Here is an 18313-nt window from a genome sequence, read left to right as displayed (position 1 = left end):
AGTTTCTCAACAAATAATAAGGTTAGCAGGATTACTATTGTTTGGCAACCTGCTGTTCAGCAAGATAGCAAAATATCGAACAATCACAACCAAAAAACTAAAAGCATTTAAATGGGTAAGAAGCAGATGCAAATGCAAATGTCAGTGTATTCCCAAATCTATATAGGCTACAAGTCAACCTAAAATCAATGCAACCAACCAAACACAATTACAAAAAAGACCAACATTTTAACACAATCATACCCTCAGAATCTGCAGCTTCGACGCAAAAGCAATAGCAACCCAATCCGGTTGCGAAGACGACCACTGCAACTGTTCAATCTCAGCACCTGCAGTATACGCCAAAATCGGATCCAACCCCCCTTCAACCGGCTGCCCCATGGAACTCAAATCCCAAATAAGCGCCTGCGAATCATCCCCCGCGGTACAAATATGACACGAACTATGCGGCGCCCACGCAATCGCATTCACACTCGCCTGATGCCTCTGCAGCTCCACAACCGGCAACGTTGGAAACCGAATATCCAACACAACCACCTTCGCACTATCCATTATAATCGTCGCCATATACCTCGGATCCTGCTTATTCCACCCAAGCCGAACCAACGGCGTATCCGGCTCAGAACTCTCGTAAATAATCGTCGAATGCTCCTTATCCCGTAAATCGAACACTCTCACCGACCCATCAGCCGAAACCGATGCGAACACACCCACACCGCCCCACGCGATATCGTAAACCTCCTTATCATGAGCAATGAGCTGTGTATCCACCATTTCCCTTTCGATATCCCAAATCGTACATGTCGTGTCGATACTTGACGTCCCGATTCGCCTCGGTTCCGCTTCGTTCCAGTCGAACGACGTAACCGGCCCGCAAAACTCACTGTTTCGATTATTATTCAGCACACTCTTCATCTCCACCCTACGAGAGCCAGAACTGTTATTATTAACAGAACCTGAATTATGAATAATATCCACGTCAGCAGGGGTTTCGTCATCATCAATAATTCGCCAAATGCGGAGGAAATCGGATGAGGTGGCAAGGAGATCGGGTTTCTGGCATTCTTTGTCGGGTATAAAGATGACTTTGGTGGGTGGGTATGGGTGTTCGAAGGAGAGGGAGGGGTCGGGTCGGATCTCACCGGTGGAGTCGTCGAGTTGGACGATTTCGACCCGGTTAGGGTATTGTTCGAGGAGGCTAGCGATGGCGAGACGGTACTTTTTGTCGCGGCGGACGCTCCAGTTCATGGCGTAGATGTGCCATGGGGCTTCGTAGGTGTAGATCTCGGAGCGGCGTTGTTGCTCGTCGGAGTTGTCGTGGTTGTGATCGCTGTTGGCACCCATTTGGGGGGATTGGTGGGGTGGGGGTGATGAGGGTTAACCTAAGTTGGAGGTGTTTTGGATTGGGGTGGGGGTGATGTGTAGTTGTGTGGGTGTTTATTAGTGTTCAAAAGGGAGAAAGATAACCTAGAAAACATCTATCGATGTTGTTTGGTTAGAATCTGTACGATTCGATAAGGTACCGGCAAACACGTGACATTCGTATAGCTTACGATAGAAAAAGAAACACTTTATTTTGAACACAACTATATTGTCAATAAAACTATATCAAAACGTTGAGAAAAAAATAAATGCAACCATGCATTCAACTTTTTAAATAAGATAACGAACGCATTCTATTGGAACCGGCATCGGCACATTGAACCGACCTGGCCCGCCTCAGCCGCATAACCGACACGACCCGCACTATCAACCCGAACCAACCTCGGCTCGCAGAAAACGACTTGACCCGTATCGTTGACCTAACCCGTGCCCAACTCAACTCGGGCCTTCGACCCCACCCTGCTTGTGGACCAGAATCAACCTCAGATCACTGAACTGACTATAGCCCCTTGTCCTCGACACGACACGACACGCAACGCAAGATGGAACCAACCCTAGGTCGCTGACATGACCCCACCCGGTTTCTCTTATTTTCTTAACTACTACAACCGAGTCGGACTGATTCACTGAGTCACCAGTTTTGTCAGTTCCACTGATCTTATCACCGTGCTTTATGTTATTCACATCATGAGAGCTTTCAACAACGAAATTAAAGAGAGAGCGAGAGAAACAAAACCCTTTACCAAGAAGAAAAGCAATAAAAAAGTGGGGCTTCTCAAAGACAATTTACAAACAAAAAAACACAACTTATAACAAAGAACCCTTTTTTTAATTAGTAGTTCATAGAGGTGTCGAGGCTCGGTTAATTTGGGTTTTGTTTTGTGTCAAATAAAAATTAGACAATAAAAAGGCCAATTCTATCCCTTACACTTGATTTTTTTTATTCTTTTAAGACTTCTTTTATTAATTAGTAGTTCATACAAGTGTCGAGTGTTTGATTTTACAACTTATTTACTCAATACTATTGATTCGGGCCATGTTTTCTATCAAAAATATAATTGAGTTAAAACGGAGTCGAATTTGTATTTAATGCATGGTTAGATCACTCTTCGATCTTATTTTGATTAGTTTTAGTTATTGAATTAGAGATATTTTTGATTGCCTAATGTATTAAAACAAATTAAAAGTAAAATGGGCCAACTGACTAAGCAACCCATAAGATTAGGTTTCATGAAATGTCTAGGTTCATGAATTCAACACACTTAGATCTCAATTCTTATACTAATGATTTGCATATTGAAAACATTTTACTAGCTCCTTTTTATATTAAAATATTTTCAAAGATATGGCTTATCATAACTTAAAAATGTCGTTTCGTTTAACAACTGGAAATTCTACAAGTTCATTTACATGTGATGCTCATTTAACAGCTTAGTTTTATAATTTTGTGATTATGATAAAGTTTGAGTATATATACAATTATTTTACTTCAGATGACGAGAAAAATATGTTGTTGAATTAAACAATTGGTGTGATCCAAAAAATTTATGGGCTCCCCTTTGGCTATTCATTTACCATGGCGTCTCTTCCTAGGCGTATGGGTTTCGAAAACATTCTTATACATAAATCTCATTATGACTTTACGTTAAAACTTTGAATACATACGGAGGCAGGGATACTTTTGAAACCAAACTAAACATTTGTGGTGAAGAAGAGAAAAAGAATACTTTAGAGGTTCAAAGTGTTATTTATACACTTTTGTTTATTGTAAATTAATTTTTCCTAACCCGGGAAGTTCCCAGGTAATAGCTTAGTTACATTACAAATACAAGAATAATTTTACTTTACTAAGTTTAGTAAAAATTTCATCTTTTTCACATGAATAAATTCGTCCACTCATTTTTAAACTCGATGTCCACTCGTATAATCAATAAACATAATAATAGTGATCATATATATTAACATGTGCTTCTTTTAATTCAACATTGATGAGTAACTTATGAACACACCGATGCTGTGTTCCTGTGAAATTTGCATAAACAAAACAAAAATGTGAAATCCAAAGAATCAATGGAGATCCAATCCCATGCAAAAAGAACCCTCTTTTTTATCCTCATCCGGTAAATTAATTGAACATCTTTCAAATTCACACAACACAATATAATAAATTATTATTATAATAATAATAATCAAAGAAACACAGAAAAAGACAAGAAACAGAGTCACAAGATTTTCTTGTTTGTGGTTAGATTTAAGATTAAAACAATGGGCACCCACCCATTCTCCATATAACAGTCTCGAAATAAGTTTTCAGATATAGAAACGAGGGTGTGAGAAATGGCAGTTGACATTTATTGCAATCTTGTTGATAGGAGGATGGGTTACTGCTGGAGTCATAAAACCGACCCGTTTCTGGTTGTGGCTAGAGGTTCAGGTTTCTTTAAAGCAATCAGAGCGAGTGTTGACGCCGGAAACCGGTTCCGATTACGGCTACCGGCGATGACGAACAACCTCACCACCACCAACCGGCACAGTCATCTACCCGCTCGTAATTCAGCGGTATTAAAGCGTAAAGCGGTTGTTATCGGTGAGGCTGTTGCTTCCGATGATGCTGATCGGATCTTCCCTGATCAAGATTTTGCCCAACAGGCTCATGTTCCCGATTTTGGAAAGGTAATTTTGTCATCATTTTGTTTGTTAATAGATACCCTGTAGATGTGTAGCATAGTTAGGGTGCTAAACGGGTCGTATTTGTGGGTTGGCAGGTTCAACCAACCGAACCCTGTGTTCATGTGTTGACGGGTTCAACCTGACCCGAGTTTGAAAATTTTAGACGAACCCAAACCCGAAAATTTTGTCATACATGTGAACCTGAACACGACCCGAATATTCACGGGTTGACATGAACACGACCTGTTTAACCCGAATTTTTTTATGATTTTTTTCGCAAATTAATATATTAAAATTAAAATTTACTACAAAAATATACAAAGTATATAATACAATTACATTTAATTTAATTTATACTTCTTATGTAAATTTTCTTTTTTAAGTTATAATTATGGCGTAAAATACACACCCGATTACATAAAAAATACTGTAAAAAAATATAATATAGCATAAACGGGTTAAACGGGTCAACCTGCCAAACCGACAAGGTTGACCGAACCCGACCCATTTAGCTAAATGGGTTCACGGGTTCAACCTGAAACTGACCCGAACCCGTTTAGACTAAACCCAAACCCGCAAATTTCGGGTTAGGTTCGTGGCGTGTCAGAAATTCACACCCCTGTAATAGTGGTTGAGGGTTTGCATGCAAGTGTCTTGTGCACTGGGTTTGCCTCACCATTGATTCTTGAATTTGTTATTGGTTTTAGTATCTGGAGATGTATACGTGGTCGATTGAAGACCCGGCCGGATTTTGGTCGGAAATGGCTGATGGTTTCTACTGGAAGAAGAAATGGGGTCAACAGGTCAACTCTGAGAATCTTGATATCACTAAAGGGAATATCAAGATAGAGGTAATTACAAATCCGTAATCAGTGATCGATTGTTCATGTTTACACTCTGCAATTGTATAAAATTTTTAATTAATTTGTGTGTTTGGATATCGATTCGATCAGTGGTTCAAGGGTGGAATCACCAACATATGCTATAACTGTTTGGATAGAAATATAGAATCCGGAAATGGTGAGAAGATCGCGATTCATTGGGAAGGAAATGACCGCGGTGTTGATGACTCGTTGACTTACAATCAGCTTCTAGATAGAGTTTGCCAGGTTTGTTATTTTGATTCTTTACTAATTGTTGAATTATGATTAAATTATTTATTTTATGAATTGTGACAGCTTGCGAATTACTTGAAAGAAAATGGAGTTAAAAAGGGCGATTCCGTGATTATTTACTTACCTATGCTCATGGAACTGCCAATCTCCATGCTCGCATGTGCTCGTATTGGAGCTGTTCATTCGGTATTACTTTGTGATCATTAGCACTATTTTCATTTCTTGACTGTTTTATAATTATTTTTTTTATTGTTTTGTACCAATTTGGCTTTGGACTTCAGGTTGTTTTTGCTGGATTCTCTGCAGAATCTCTTGAACAAAGAATTATCGACTGCAAGCCGAAGATTGTGATAACTTGTAACGCGGTTAAACGAGGCACAAAAGTCATCAATCTTAAGGATATTGTTGATTCTGCACTCTCGGAATCATCTCAAAACGGAGTCCATGTTGGTAGGATGTTTTACATTTTCTTATGCTGTTTCCAAAATACATATATCCGTTATCAGTCATTCGTTATTATTTATTATTTATTTGAAGTTTATTGTTTACTTGCACACAAACAGGTTTATGTTTGACTTATGCAAATGAACCAGCAATGAAAAGGGAAGATACTAAATGGCAAAAACAAAGAGATGTTTGGTGGCAGGTAGAAAACAACTTTTTTTTTTCAAATAAAATATGTGCTTCAATTATTTTTTTACACCCTTAATTGCCACATCAGCTTCCTTTTTTAAATATTTACACTTTTTATTAAATTTAATAAATTTCCAGGATGTTGTTCCAAAATGTTCTACTAAATGCGATGTAGAGTGGGTTGATGCAGAGGATCCGCTTTTTCTTCTCTATACGAGTGGAAGCACAGGAAAGCCTAAGGTATATATGTACCGTATTCCCGAATTGATTTTTATTTATCTGTATTTCATGATGACAAAATGGGTGGGTTAAGCATATTGGGTAACGGGTCAAGACCGGTTTGGGTTGAAACAGGCCGGGTCTGGTTAGGTTGACCCAGACACGTTTTGTCCGTTTATATAAATAACTAATGTGTTTGCAATGATTAGATAACCTTTGCTAAAAAGTATGATTACCAAGACAATATTATTATGAGTAAAGTACACCGATAGTCCCTGTGGTTTTCCAAAATTTTGGATTTGGTCCCTAGTTTTCCAAAAGTACACGAATGGTCCCGGTGGTTTGAAATTTGTAATGCATTTAGTCCCCGACTTTTGCCAAAAGTACATGTATGGCCCCTGTAGTTTGCACTTTGTAACGCGTTTAGTCCCTAAGTACACGAATGGTCCTAGTGGTTTGCACTTTGTAATGCATTTAATCCCCTGTAGTTTCCAAAAGTACACGAATGGTCCCGGTGGTTTGCACTTTGTAATGCGTTTAGTCCCCAACTTTTGCCAAAAGTACACGTATGGCCCCTGTAGTTTGCACTTTGTAACGCATTTAGTCCCTAAGTACACGAACGGTCCTGGTGGTTTGCACTTTGTAATGCATTTAATCCCCTGTAGTTTCCAAAAGTACACGAATGGTCCCGGTGGTTTGCACTTTGTAATGCATTTAGTCCCCAACATTTGCCAAAAGTACATGTATGGCCCCTGTAGTTTGCACTTTGTAACGCATTTAGTTCCTAAGTGGGACCTCCTAAAACCTCTATATTTGTTGACTGGGGACTAAATGCGTTACAAACTGCAAACCACAGGGACCATCCGTGTACTTTTGAAAAGCTAGGGACCAAACCCAAAATTTTGGAAACCCCAGGGACTATTCGTGTACTTTACTCTATTATTACGTTAAAACTATAGTTCTTTGAATAATAACAATTTAGGAGGCTGCATGCATCAAATAATGGACTTTTGGGCAATTCGTAACCCATTTCCATTTAATCTACTTTTTTATTTGACCCATTTGAGATAAAAACAGAACCCAAATCGACTCATTCATAAGTAAATGAGTTGAAACTGTATTGTCGTTGAGTTTTCTAACGAATCATGTTGGTCCATTAAATAGGGCGTTCTGCATACTACAGGAGGATACATGGTATACACTGCAGCAACATTCAAATATGCATTCGACTACAAACCATCGGATATATACTGGTAATTCTTGATTTCATAACATTTTACTCACTATTTTTTTGCCAGTTATCGGCTATATTTAAACACGTGTCAATTAACACTTGTTTCCTTTGAATTCTAGGTGTACAGCTGACTGTGGTTGGATTACCGGACACAGCTACGTTGCTTATGGACCTCTGCTTAACGGAGCAACAGTTCTTGTTTACGAAGGGGTAAAACCTTAAAACCGAGTGTTGCATTCTGGCTCGGGGTATAATAATAAGAATAATAATAATATTTATGATGTCATAAATGCGCGCTATCTACAGGTTCCTAATTATCCAGATCCTGGAAGATGTTGGGATATCGTTGACAAGTACAAGGTGACGATATTCTACACTGCTCCTACATTGGTGCGGTCTCTTATGCGTGACGGTAACGAGGCTAGTATTTCTCATCATCCCTTCATATTTTGCTATTCGAGTTGTGCTTTATGCTTGCTGACTTGTACGGGGAGAAGTTTGTGCTCACATATGATGTTCTTTTTGAATTGCAGTATGTGACTCGGTATTCTCGTAAATCTTTACGAGTCCTTGGTAGTGTAGGCGAGCCAATCAATCCAAGTGCATGGAGGTTCTATAACTTCTATTACTTATTTTTATTATGTCTATTTGATTTTTTAAAAAATTTCGTTTATCGAGTTTTTGTTTCATTTCTTTATTGATATGGCAGGTGGTTTTACAATGTAGTTGGAGATTCAAGGTGTCCGATATCCGACACTTGGTGGCAAACAGAGACCGGTGGTTTCATGGTATTTATGCACATATCATCATATATACATCTTTACACGATTTATAAAAATCGAGCTTAACCGTTCTTGCTTTCTAGATCACTCCTTTGCCCGGTGCATGGCCTCAAAAACCAGGTTCTGCCACATTTCCGTTTTTCGGGGTTCAGGTATACATCGAGCATATATTTTTTAATGAAACTAGTTATAAAAACTGTCGCCGCGTTGCGGCGAACTTATTTTGTTATTTAGTCTGTGTTTATATGTGTTTGAAATCAATACAAGCGCGTTTCACACGGAACCGCTGACAAGAATAAAAAGAAAATGTAAAAAAAAACACTAAAAAATAACCGAAAGAAAATCAACTAAAAAGTTGTATGGTAATGATGTTGTTCGGTAGAAACCCGTAGTCAGAGATGAGCAAATAGTAATGGGTACTGGTATCGAATTTCCTGAACCGAAAGATCCTAAGTACCAGTTCGGTTCGGTACTGACGTTTGGCGTTCCTGGTACCGATTCGCTACCGTTTTTTACATTCATATACCAATACCGTAACCGGGGTATCAGTTGGCACCGAGCTCATCCATACCCCTGAAACTAAAAAAAAGGTGTACGATACCGTTGTTGTTCGTACGGTACCCGTGATCAGGGATGAGCAAATGGTATTGGGTAGCAGTACCAAATTTCTCGAACTAAAAGACTATCAAACTCAATCCGGTACCGACTTTTAGTGTTGAACCGGAATACAAGTATCGGTTGACACCAAACTTATCAAACTTAAAAAGTAAAGAGAATAACAGTTATTATTTCAAATACTGTTCATTTCGTTTAGATTTTAATATATAGATAATATTTTATTATAATATAATATATAAAAAATACTGTTCGTTTCGTTTAGATTTTAATATATAGATAATTTGTATATTTTTTTTTGGCAATCTTTAACGCCCGGTCTAAAATCGGACTCCAAAATTAAATAAATGCAGCCAGCCATAGTGGACGAAAAGGGAAAGGAAATGGAAGGTGAGTGCAGCGGCTATTTATGCGTTAAAACCTCATGGCCCGGAGCATTCCGAACTCTTTTCGGAGATCATGAAAGATACGAAACAACTTATTTCAGCGCGTTCCCTGGTTATTATTTCAGCGGTGATGGCTGCAGTAGGTAATAAAAACATTATTCATCTTCATTTTTTTTAGAGTTAATTACTGTTTTCGTCCCTGTGATTTGTCAAAAATCACTATTTCAGTCCATTAGTTTAAAAATTGCGATTTCAGTCCCTGTGGTTTCACTTTCGTAACAATTTCAGTCCACCTCGTAACCATTTCAGTCCCTGTACTAACAGAATAAATGGACTGAAATGGTTACGAAAGTGAAACCATAGGGACTGAAATCGTAATTTTTAAACTAATGGACTAAAATAGTGATTTTTGACAAACCACAGGGACGGAAACAGTAATTAACTCTTTTTTTTTTTTTACTTTCGGTAGCGAAAGACACCCAAATAAAGAACCGTTACGGTAAAAGCGCGTATTGGTAACGTATATTGCTTCGTTTGTTCTCAGAGACAAGGACGGATATTATTGGCTCACTGGAAGAGTAGATGACGTTATTAACGTCAGGTACCGCTATAAACTTAATCATGCTTATCTTAAGAACTATCATGTAAACCAGTTAGTTTACAATTTGTAAGATGAACAGTGGACACCGAATCGGCACAGCAGAAGTCGAATCGGCTCTAGTTTCACATCCTAAATGTGCCGAAGCTGCCGTTGTTGGTGTTGAACATGAGGTATGTATAGTGGCTTGTTTCATGCATGCTATAAAGAATGAAAATCTAATATACATATTTAAGAAACTCGTGGTTTGTTTTGTCGTATAGGTCAAAGGCCAGTGTATATATGCGTTTGTGACTCCGGTTGAGGGTGTCGAGTATAGTGAAGATCTTAAAAAGAGTCTTGTGCTTTCAGTCCGAACCAATGTAAGTTTCTTAACGACCCTTTAACAATTAACACCCGTATAAATAGGGCTGGCAATTTTACACGAATACACGACACGAGCCTACACGAAGTTAACAGGTATCGTGTATGGCCTTAACAGGTATCGTGTACCAAACAGGTAGACACGAGATTACCTGTTAATTTTCGTGTATAAACAGGTTAAATACATGTTTACCTGTTAATACCCGTTAGTACACGATAAGAAATTAAATTAAATAAAACTCATCAGCCATGTGCGTTTGGGTTCCTTAATTCCTTTCTATTTTCATTCCTCATTCAATTAAAAAAAAAAAAAAAAACCCTAAACTCCCTCTGTAACTCTCAGATAGCATGTCGTGTTCGTGTTAACAGGTATTAACAGGTAATTTTCATGTAAAACAGTCAAACAGTAGTGTTAACAGGTAATTTTCGTGTATATCGTGTCGTGTTCGCGTTCGAAAAAAAGGACACGATAAGTTATCGTGTCGTGTTCGTGTATGGGATTTCGTGTATCGTGTCTTATCGTGTCTTATCATGTACGGGTATACACGATATGCCAGCCCTACGTATAAAAGAAAGAAAATTTTGTGAGTCTTGATTTGTATATGAGGCTGCTGATAACTTCGACTATGGTTTGAATCAGATTGGAGCGTTTGCAGCGCCCGACAAAATTCATTGGGCGCCGGGTCTTCCGAAGACAAGAAGTGGGAAAATAATGAGAAGAATTTTGAGGAAAATTGCTTCTCGGCAGCTAGATGAGCTTGGGGATACAAGCACGTTAGCAGATCCAAATGTTGTTGACCAACTTATCGCGCTTGCTGATTCATAGATAGCAAGGTACTTGTCTATACACGTGCATACTACAGCCGACAAACCATGGTGTTGGGTGTCGGTTTGATACAAAATAATGGTTGAAAGTTCTTATTGTTAGGTCATACTTTGTTACATTAGGACTTCATGTTGTATGTTTTTGCGTTTCACTGGTTGCCTTACATTTCAGGATAGAAGATTATACAAACGATAATTAGGCCCTATTTCATCACTTTTTGGTTATTGGTCGGTTTATGTTTCTTATCAATATTGTATGTTTGTCTGTTGTTTGTTTTGGAGTCAGGGGTTTCCCTTGAAGAAGCCTCGGCGATAGGGGTAGGTTTGCCTTCATCCCACATCTTTAGACCCTACCAATAGCTTTGTTATGGGTGGAATTTACTGGGTTAGATTGTTGTTGTCGTTGTTGTTGTTGTTCTTGTTGTATATATGCTTGACGAACATAAATTCATGATTACAAAATCATATATGAAAAGGATTTTATAATTTATGTATGACTTTTACACATAACTTATATGATGATATGTGTTTAGAGATGTTATACGATTATGATTTTAATGGTATGCCCAGGTCAAGTCAACTTGATGAAGTCAGGTTGATGTGAACCTATAGTTTGATGATTTAAGGAAGTCCTCTGTATGGGGCAAAATGATGAAGTCCTCTTATGAGGCATATAGAGCCACCTAACAATATCTTGACTTAGTGTTTCGTCTGTCCTTGGGGCACAAACCGATCCTTACGATTGAGCATATTATGTGCTATGCTATGTTTGTTACATTTTCTCAATGATTAAGTTTTCTTGTGATTTTCCTTAAGACTTGGAACTCACTTAGCCTTGCTTTGCTGACTTTGCATTGTTAGACTACTCTTGCATATTATGTGTAAGTTTGGGTTAAAAGTGACCGACTTACAAAGTTCAGGTAAAAAGTGACCGGGTTATAAACTTGGGGTTTTTTTAGATAGTTTTTTAATCCTAGTTTGAGTCAAATAGGTTTACTTGTTGAACAAGTTATTAGGCTTATAAATAGAAGGATTTATTTGTAACCCTAATTATACCAATTATCAATAAACAATTTTTGATTCAATACGTTTTTTGGTATCCACTTCTAACAAAGTGGTATCAGAGCTCTAAGGAGTTTGATCGAGACTGTGTTTGAGTCCGGCAAGAAAGCATCAATCGTTGAAGGATTTCGGTTGAGAAGATCTCGTGACCGGTTCGTTTCGATCACACAAGGTGACTGCAGGCGAGACCTTGTGTAGAAATCGGTCAAGTGTTGTGATCGGAGCAGAGTACAGACGAAAACCGTGCGAACCGATTCGTGCGACGTGTTCAAGAACATTGACGATCAAAGGGATACTAGAGAAACCTGGTGCACAAGTTTGTAATCGAGACATAAGAAGGAAGACAAATTGTTTTGATCAAGAACTTGCAAAGGGTTTCAAGTGTTGTTGCCAAGGATCGTTGAAGAAGCACTTGATACTATCACGAAAACAGTTGCGGCAGGTTTTGCGATTGAAACAATAGAAACGAAATTGTGGAATTAATTCAAAGGAGTGGAATTATTTGAAACTGGTTATTAATTAAAAGGAGGATTAAAGTGCGGCGCCTGAATTTCTATTGCAATATTTGACCTGCTAAGAAGGCTTCGAAGAGGTGGAGGTTCTTTTTGGTCAACATACAACCCAAGGAAAAGACAACGGGGGGGCTTGTTGGGTTATTTACGAGGGAAACAATTAAAAGTGGGAAAGCAAAATTGTTTTTTTTTATTGCAATTAAAAGAAAGATACAAAAGGATTTGTTTTCTTTTAACCTGTGATTGAAAAAAGGATAGAGCAAAGGTTATTTTCAGGAAGGAATCGTTTTGAGGTTAGAAAATTGATTTAAGTCCTAGCACTCCGTTAACATACAGTAGAAGAAACCGAAGGATGGGTGATAACGCGAATCAGGTTCCTCCAACGAAGGAACCGATGCCTAGTCTTCCGTGTCCAATGCTTACGGATACAAACTACACCGTTTGGGCTATGAAGATGAAGATAATCTTCAAGGTTTACAAGGTATGTGATGTGATTGACCCAGGAACGACCATCGATACTCACAAAGATTCTATAGCAATCGCTTTGCTCTTCCAAGGGTTACCCGAAGAGCTAGTGTTGCAGATTGGGAACAATGATTCAGCAAAAGAGATGTGGGAGGCGGTGAAATCTTGCAATCAAGGTGCTGAACGTGTGAAAGAAGCAAGACTTCAAACCTTAATGTCGAAATTTGAGGGTTTGAAGATGAAGGAACCAAGTAAGATCGCTGAGTTCGCAGGAAAGATTTCAGGGATTGCTTCTAGATCTACTTCTCTTGTAACAGTGATTAAAGAAGATAAACTGGTTAAAAGGTTTCTACATGGTTTGCCAAAAAGGTTTATTCACATGGTCGCCTCTCTTGAGCAATCCATTGATCTTAAGACAGTTGGATTTGATGATGTCGTAGGTCGTCTTATAGCCTATGAGGAACGCGTCAGCCTTGAAGATAAGGAGCAACCGGTTAGAAGTGATCAGTTATTGTTGACTTATGAGGAGTCGGAAGCTAGAAAAAAGGAAGGGTACGATCGAGACAAAGGAACGACCGAGTCTAGTCAAAGAGGTCGGGGTCGCAGTCGAGGAAAAACCGGGGGTCAAGATAAAGACAAGGAACCGGATCAAAAACCAAAGAAGGACCGTTCTAAGATAAGGTGTTTTCGATGTGATGAATTAGGACATTTTTCTTCAGATTGTCCTACACGTAAAAAGGACGTAAAAAGGACGAGGACGAGGAAAACAATCTTATTCAAAGGGTTGAACTGGTTCCTTACTTGCAAACACACGTTGAAGAGGCTAATGATGTGTTTCTAGATGAGGAAAGGATTATTCCAAGGATGTATGCTTCGAGCCCAAGTGAACTCAATATATGGTTTCTTGACAACGGGGCGAGTAACCACATGACGGGTAAAAAAGAGTGGTTCACTAACCTCGATCACAACATCACGAGAAAAGTGAAGTTTGGAGACGTGTCATACGTAGAGATTAAAGGACAAGAGAGGGTACAAGATCGCAATCCAAGACGGTATACTATATTCCAGCACTTGAAAGTAATATAATAAGCATTCGTCAGTTGGACGAGAGAGGGTACAAGATCGCAATCCAAGACGGTATACTTTGGATGTTTGAGCAAGACGAAACTTTGCTAATGAAGGTACCTCGTTCACCTAATCGCATTTACAAGATTAATCTTGAAGTTGTATCTCCAGTTTGCATACAAACTAAAGATGACAAGGCTGAAAATAGCAACCAACCAAGTCTCTATTGTGACGGAAGTTAGCGACCAAACAGATCAGCCAGCAACAAGAATTAGCGACAAATTTAGGCAGTCAAAGACACATCAGACATATAGTGACCAGACTGACCAGTTAGCGACAGAATCTGACCGGTCAGCGACAGAATCTGATCAGCCAGTGACAGCTTTTTAGCGACGAGTCTGTGACAGATCAGTTTTTCAGCACTTCAATACTTATATGGATGCTCGGTTTATCAAATGAAGAGATAAGTTTGAAGGTCGAGAACTTATTGCAAGAGCAAGTGAAAGTGGAACGTATTAGCGGGGATTTGCAACGGACTGACATCTCACAAAAGCCGTGCCACGACTGAAGATTATCGAGATGAGATATCTTCTCGGTATTGCAAGATTAGGGGGGTGATTGTTAGACTAATCTTGCATATTATGTGTAAGTTTGGGTTAAAAGTGACCGACTTACAAAGTTCGGGTAAAAAGTGACCGGGTTATAAACTTGGGGTTTCTTTTAGATAGTTTTTTAATCCTAGTTTGAGTCAAATAGGTTTACTTGTTGAACAAGTTATTAGGCTTATAAATAGAAGGATTTATTTGTAACCCTAATTGTATCCATTATCAATAAACAAGTTTTGATTCAATATGTTCTTCGGTATCCAATTCTAACATGCATATATTTTAGATTGATTTCAGGTACTTGATTGAGGAGTCTTGACCTTTTTGGCTGAAGACTAGCATTCATATTCAAGACATTTATCTTGATTTGAGGCCTATTGAAATTTATATTTGCTTAACTTTTGAAATGGGCGACTTATTCTTCCATGATGGTTTCATGACATTACAGCCCTAAACTATCTTTTTTTTTTGAACGGCAACAATGATATATTATATCAAACAACCTTTCCACTCTGCACATCTTGGATTTGAATACCTGATCGTTCCTATTTTGCCAAAGACACCACAGAGCCGCATACATTACAACTATTAGCACCTGATCATTCCTATTACGCCTAAACTATCTATGCTTATGATTTATCGACCATGGATGTCCTTAGTTTAGGGCGTTACAAAACATTGGGGAACAATTTTAATACACGATGTAATTAAGGAATTTGAGGTCCTTTAGTGTAAAAAGGATAATTGAGTGTTTGTAAGGTAATAAATTTTCCCATTTACGAAATTTCATACCATATAGTATCCATATTTTATTTCATATATTTAAAAAAACCAACTTAGGGAATAGTAAAGTTTCCATAAGTTGAGTTTTGCCATAAAAGGTTTTATTTATACACGAGTTTTCATTAGGGTGTACCTATCTATACACCATTTTGCCTATTTACACACAAAAAAAAGGTGTTTTTTGTCCTTATATGCACACCCTGCAGTGTCGAACTATGGCCAAAACGCGGTGTTTTGGTCCGGTTAACAGACAAAGACTGACGGGTCTGTTGACCGGACCAAAACGCCGAGCTTTGGCCGCGGTTTGGTCTTATCAACCAGACAAACGACTGACACCCGGTCTGGTTGACAGGACCAAAACGCGGCCAAAGCTCGGCGTTTTGGTCCGGTCAACAGACCCGTCAGACACCCGTCAATCTGTCTGGTTAATCGGACCAAAACGTCGCGTTTTGGCCACAGTTCGACACTACAAGGTGTGCATATAAGGACAAAAAACACCTTTTAAGGTGAATATAGTTTGGCCCTTTCATAAATGAGTTTTGTTATAAAACTAGAGATCAAAACTTCCTCAATATGAAATATATCTCTCTTAGTATCCCCTCTTCTTTCTTACAGAATATTTTCTCTTGTTTCGTATCTTGAATCACAAGATCGAATGTTGTTTATATAGAAAAGAAAAGGAAATAAAAACAAAACTGGTGGGGCCTATAAATAATAATTCGAATGAATTATTTCCTTTACTGTGCGCTTTTACTGTGCATATAATTGTCATCCACCGAATGAATTATTCATAACACTCCCCCTTGGATGACACTTTGCAAATTTTGGGGTAATTAAGTACTGCCTCATTAAAAACCTTGCTAAAGAAAAACCCAGTGGGAAAAAACCTTAGCTAAGGGAAAAAGAGTGCAGTCTATAGCTCTCCCTCAAGTTGCAATTTGTAAGGCATCATATTCTCCATACGTGACGCATGCCAATGTCATGAACGTGTTTCCTGAAAGTTGCTGTAGGTAGTGCTTTTGTGAAAAGATCGGATGAATTGTTGCTGGATTGGACATATCTCATCTCGACTTGATTGTCTTTAATAAAGTCTCGAGTATATTCAAAAATCTTGGTGGTATATAAGAGTGTAACTTGTAATACTCCCCTGATTTCATTATGTATCGTTTAAGCCTTCTGCGTAGATCTTTTAGTTAATATTTTGCCACTTCATTCCTTGATGCGTAATTCTTTATGTTCGCAAAGTTGTATATCTTCATATGAGCCTTCTAGTGCCTCTTCTTATAAATAAATATCATAAGATCCATAACTGTGATTTGTTACATTCCCTACATTTACAAAACTAACCAAGCTTGTTTTGATAGGTTAGAAAAATATAAATTCATATCTTACATACCTTAGATGTATTGAAATATTTGTTTTAACACATTCTAATGTCTCCTTGCTTGACACATGCGATATCACACCAATAAATTCATCCAAGATATAAATATAAATATATATATATATATATATATATATAAGCGTGAATAGCTAGCAAGAAATATTAATGCACAATTGTGATTATCTATAATATTTCTTGACTCGGAATCTCAACTTTGGTAGGAGATCAAAGTAGTCATCTGTTATAAGAAGTGACTGAATAACCTTTAACGTACATAAAAGATAAGCTTTGTTCATACTAAAACCGACCCGATATATTCTAGATGGACTTACCTTCATGCCTGAACTACAGGTCGAACAATAATTACATTATATCAAGGTCTTTCAAAAATTATCCCTCTAAAAGCTCGACAGATTCTCTCGATGTTGCCCAGATATCATCACTGTAAACTGGGATTATAGTGAACTTTTAGGAGAGGACTTTTGATAAAGATGGATGATATTATCAAACTCATATTGCTCTTTATCATAATATCTAATGAGTTGTACAACACTCAATCCAACTATTTTATCCATACTATCTTTTTTAAGTTTATAAAGATACATTCATGAGGTTTTGAAACCAAAGCTTCAGACATTTACAATCATTCACTTACTTCTTTTCACTTTGAAATGTATGTGCATGCACTCTTAGGAGTTTTATTACATAAACCTCCTCATTGATTTCTACATCATATGCAAAGATGTCTTGAACACTTGCATCATTTGTATAATACATATTGTACCATGCTTATACATTGTACATTGAGATACCATAATCACCAAGTACAGGTATTCTATGTATGTTTATTGGTGCACAAGAATTATATCCATAAGATATTTTCACTTAACCTTATAAGCACTTAAATGCTTTAGGATACTCATCAGGAGTTCCAATTATATTCAACGTATTCAAATATGAATCTGTATACAACAATCATATCATTCTCGAGAACTTATTTTACATGATTTTAATAAATTAAATCCTTGAGGACTTTCATGTAAACATTTAGTATCCAGTAATTCATAACTTTCATAAGACATGTATCAATTCTCTTTATATTACCAGACTATTTAAATACTGGAAAACCAATACATTCACCACCGGAGAATACGTCTCCTCATAATCAGTCATAGATCTTTGCGAAAATACTTGTGCCACCAACTTTGCCTTATATCACTTAATTTGATTTTAACATGATTCGCGTAAAAGACACTTTTGTATCCAGTATATTTTACAACTTCAGTTATATGGACTGTTGGTCCAGAATTCATTAGAGAACTAAACTCTGCCTTATTTGCGTCTTTCTATTTTTACCAATCATTTCTTAATATTCATTCATAGGCAGATCTTAAATCTTGATCCTTATCATTTGATCATTTTAAGCGCTTCATTATATACAAAAGTATAACGACGTCGATTTTTATTTCGATTCCATACATATGTTAGACATGATACAACTTATCGAGATCTCTTTATTTCCAGGTACCTGAGGTTCTTCTTGAACCATCATGTCTATTGTCTCTTCAAGAGACCTTTTTAATATCACCTCGACTTGACCATCTTACTTAGTTG

The 18313-nt window shown here is 37.7% G+C and overlaps 2 protein-coding genes across 4 annotated transcripts; one reads left to right on the top strand and one right to left on the bottom strand.

The window, feature by feature from the left end:
* Positions 1-83: 83 nt before the first annotated feature.
* Positions 84-1447, bottom strand: LOC110868566 (WD repeat-containing protein LWD1). Its single transcript, XM_022117762.2, has one exon. The coding sequence runs from the start codon at positions 1342-1344 to the stop codon at positions 238-240; it is 1107 nt and encodes a 368-aa protein (XP_021973454.1). The 5' UTR covers positions 1345-1447; the 3' UTR covers positions 84-237.
* Positions 1448-3637: 2190 nt separating this feature from the next.
* LOC110868562 (acetyl-coenzyme A synthetase, chloroplastic/glyoxysomal) lies at positions 3638-15049 on the top strand. 3 transcript variants are annotated; one of them, XM_022117758.2, is made up of 20 exons: positions 3659-4056; positions 4761-4904; positions 5007-5162; positions 5232-5354; positions 5450-5618; positions 5732-5814; positions 5940-6041; positions 7185-7273; positions 7374-7464; positions 7561-7674; positions 7788-7864; positions 7964-8042; positions 8120-8188; positions 9005-9180; positions 9582-9638; positions 9718-9808; positions 9899-9997; positions 10639-10832; positions 11110-11141; positions 14819-15049. In XM_022117758.2, exons 1-18 carry the CDS (start codon positions 3721-3723, stop codon positions 10822-10824), a joined length of 2241 nt encoding a protein of 746 aa, XP_021973450.1. In that variant the 5' UTR covers positions 3659-3720; the 3' UTR covers positions 10825-10832; positions 11110-11141; positions 14819-15049. The 3 variants fall into 3 exon arrangements, with proteins under 3 accessions (XP_021973448.1, XP_021973450.1, XP_021973449.1); XM_022117757.2 differs by having other exon boundaries at positions 11106-11141; XM_022117756.2 differs by lacking the exon at positions 11110-11141 and having other exon boundaries at positions 3638-4056.
* The last annotated feature ends 3264 nt before the right edge of the window (positions 15050-18313 follow it).

The sequence above is a fragment of the Helianthus annuus genome, chromosome 7, assembly GCF_002127325.2.
Source record: "Helianthus annuus cultivar XRQ/B chromosome 7, HanXRQr2.0-SUNRISE, whole genome shotgun sequence".
Classification (NCBI taxonomy): Eukaryota; Viridiplantae; Streptophyta; class Magnoliopsida; order Asterales; family Asteraceae; genus Helianthus; species Helianthus annuus.
Note: the sequence above shows the minus strand (reverse complement) of the source record. Positions and strands in the feature narration are given on the sequence as shown.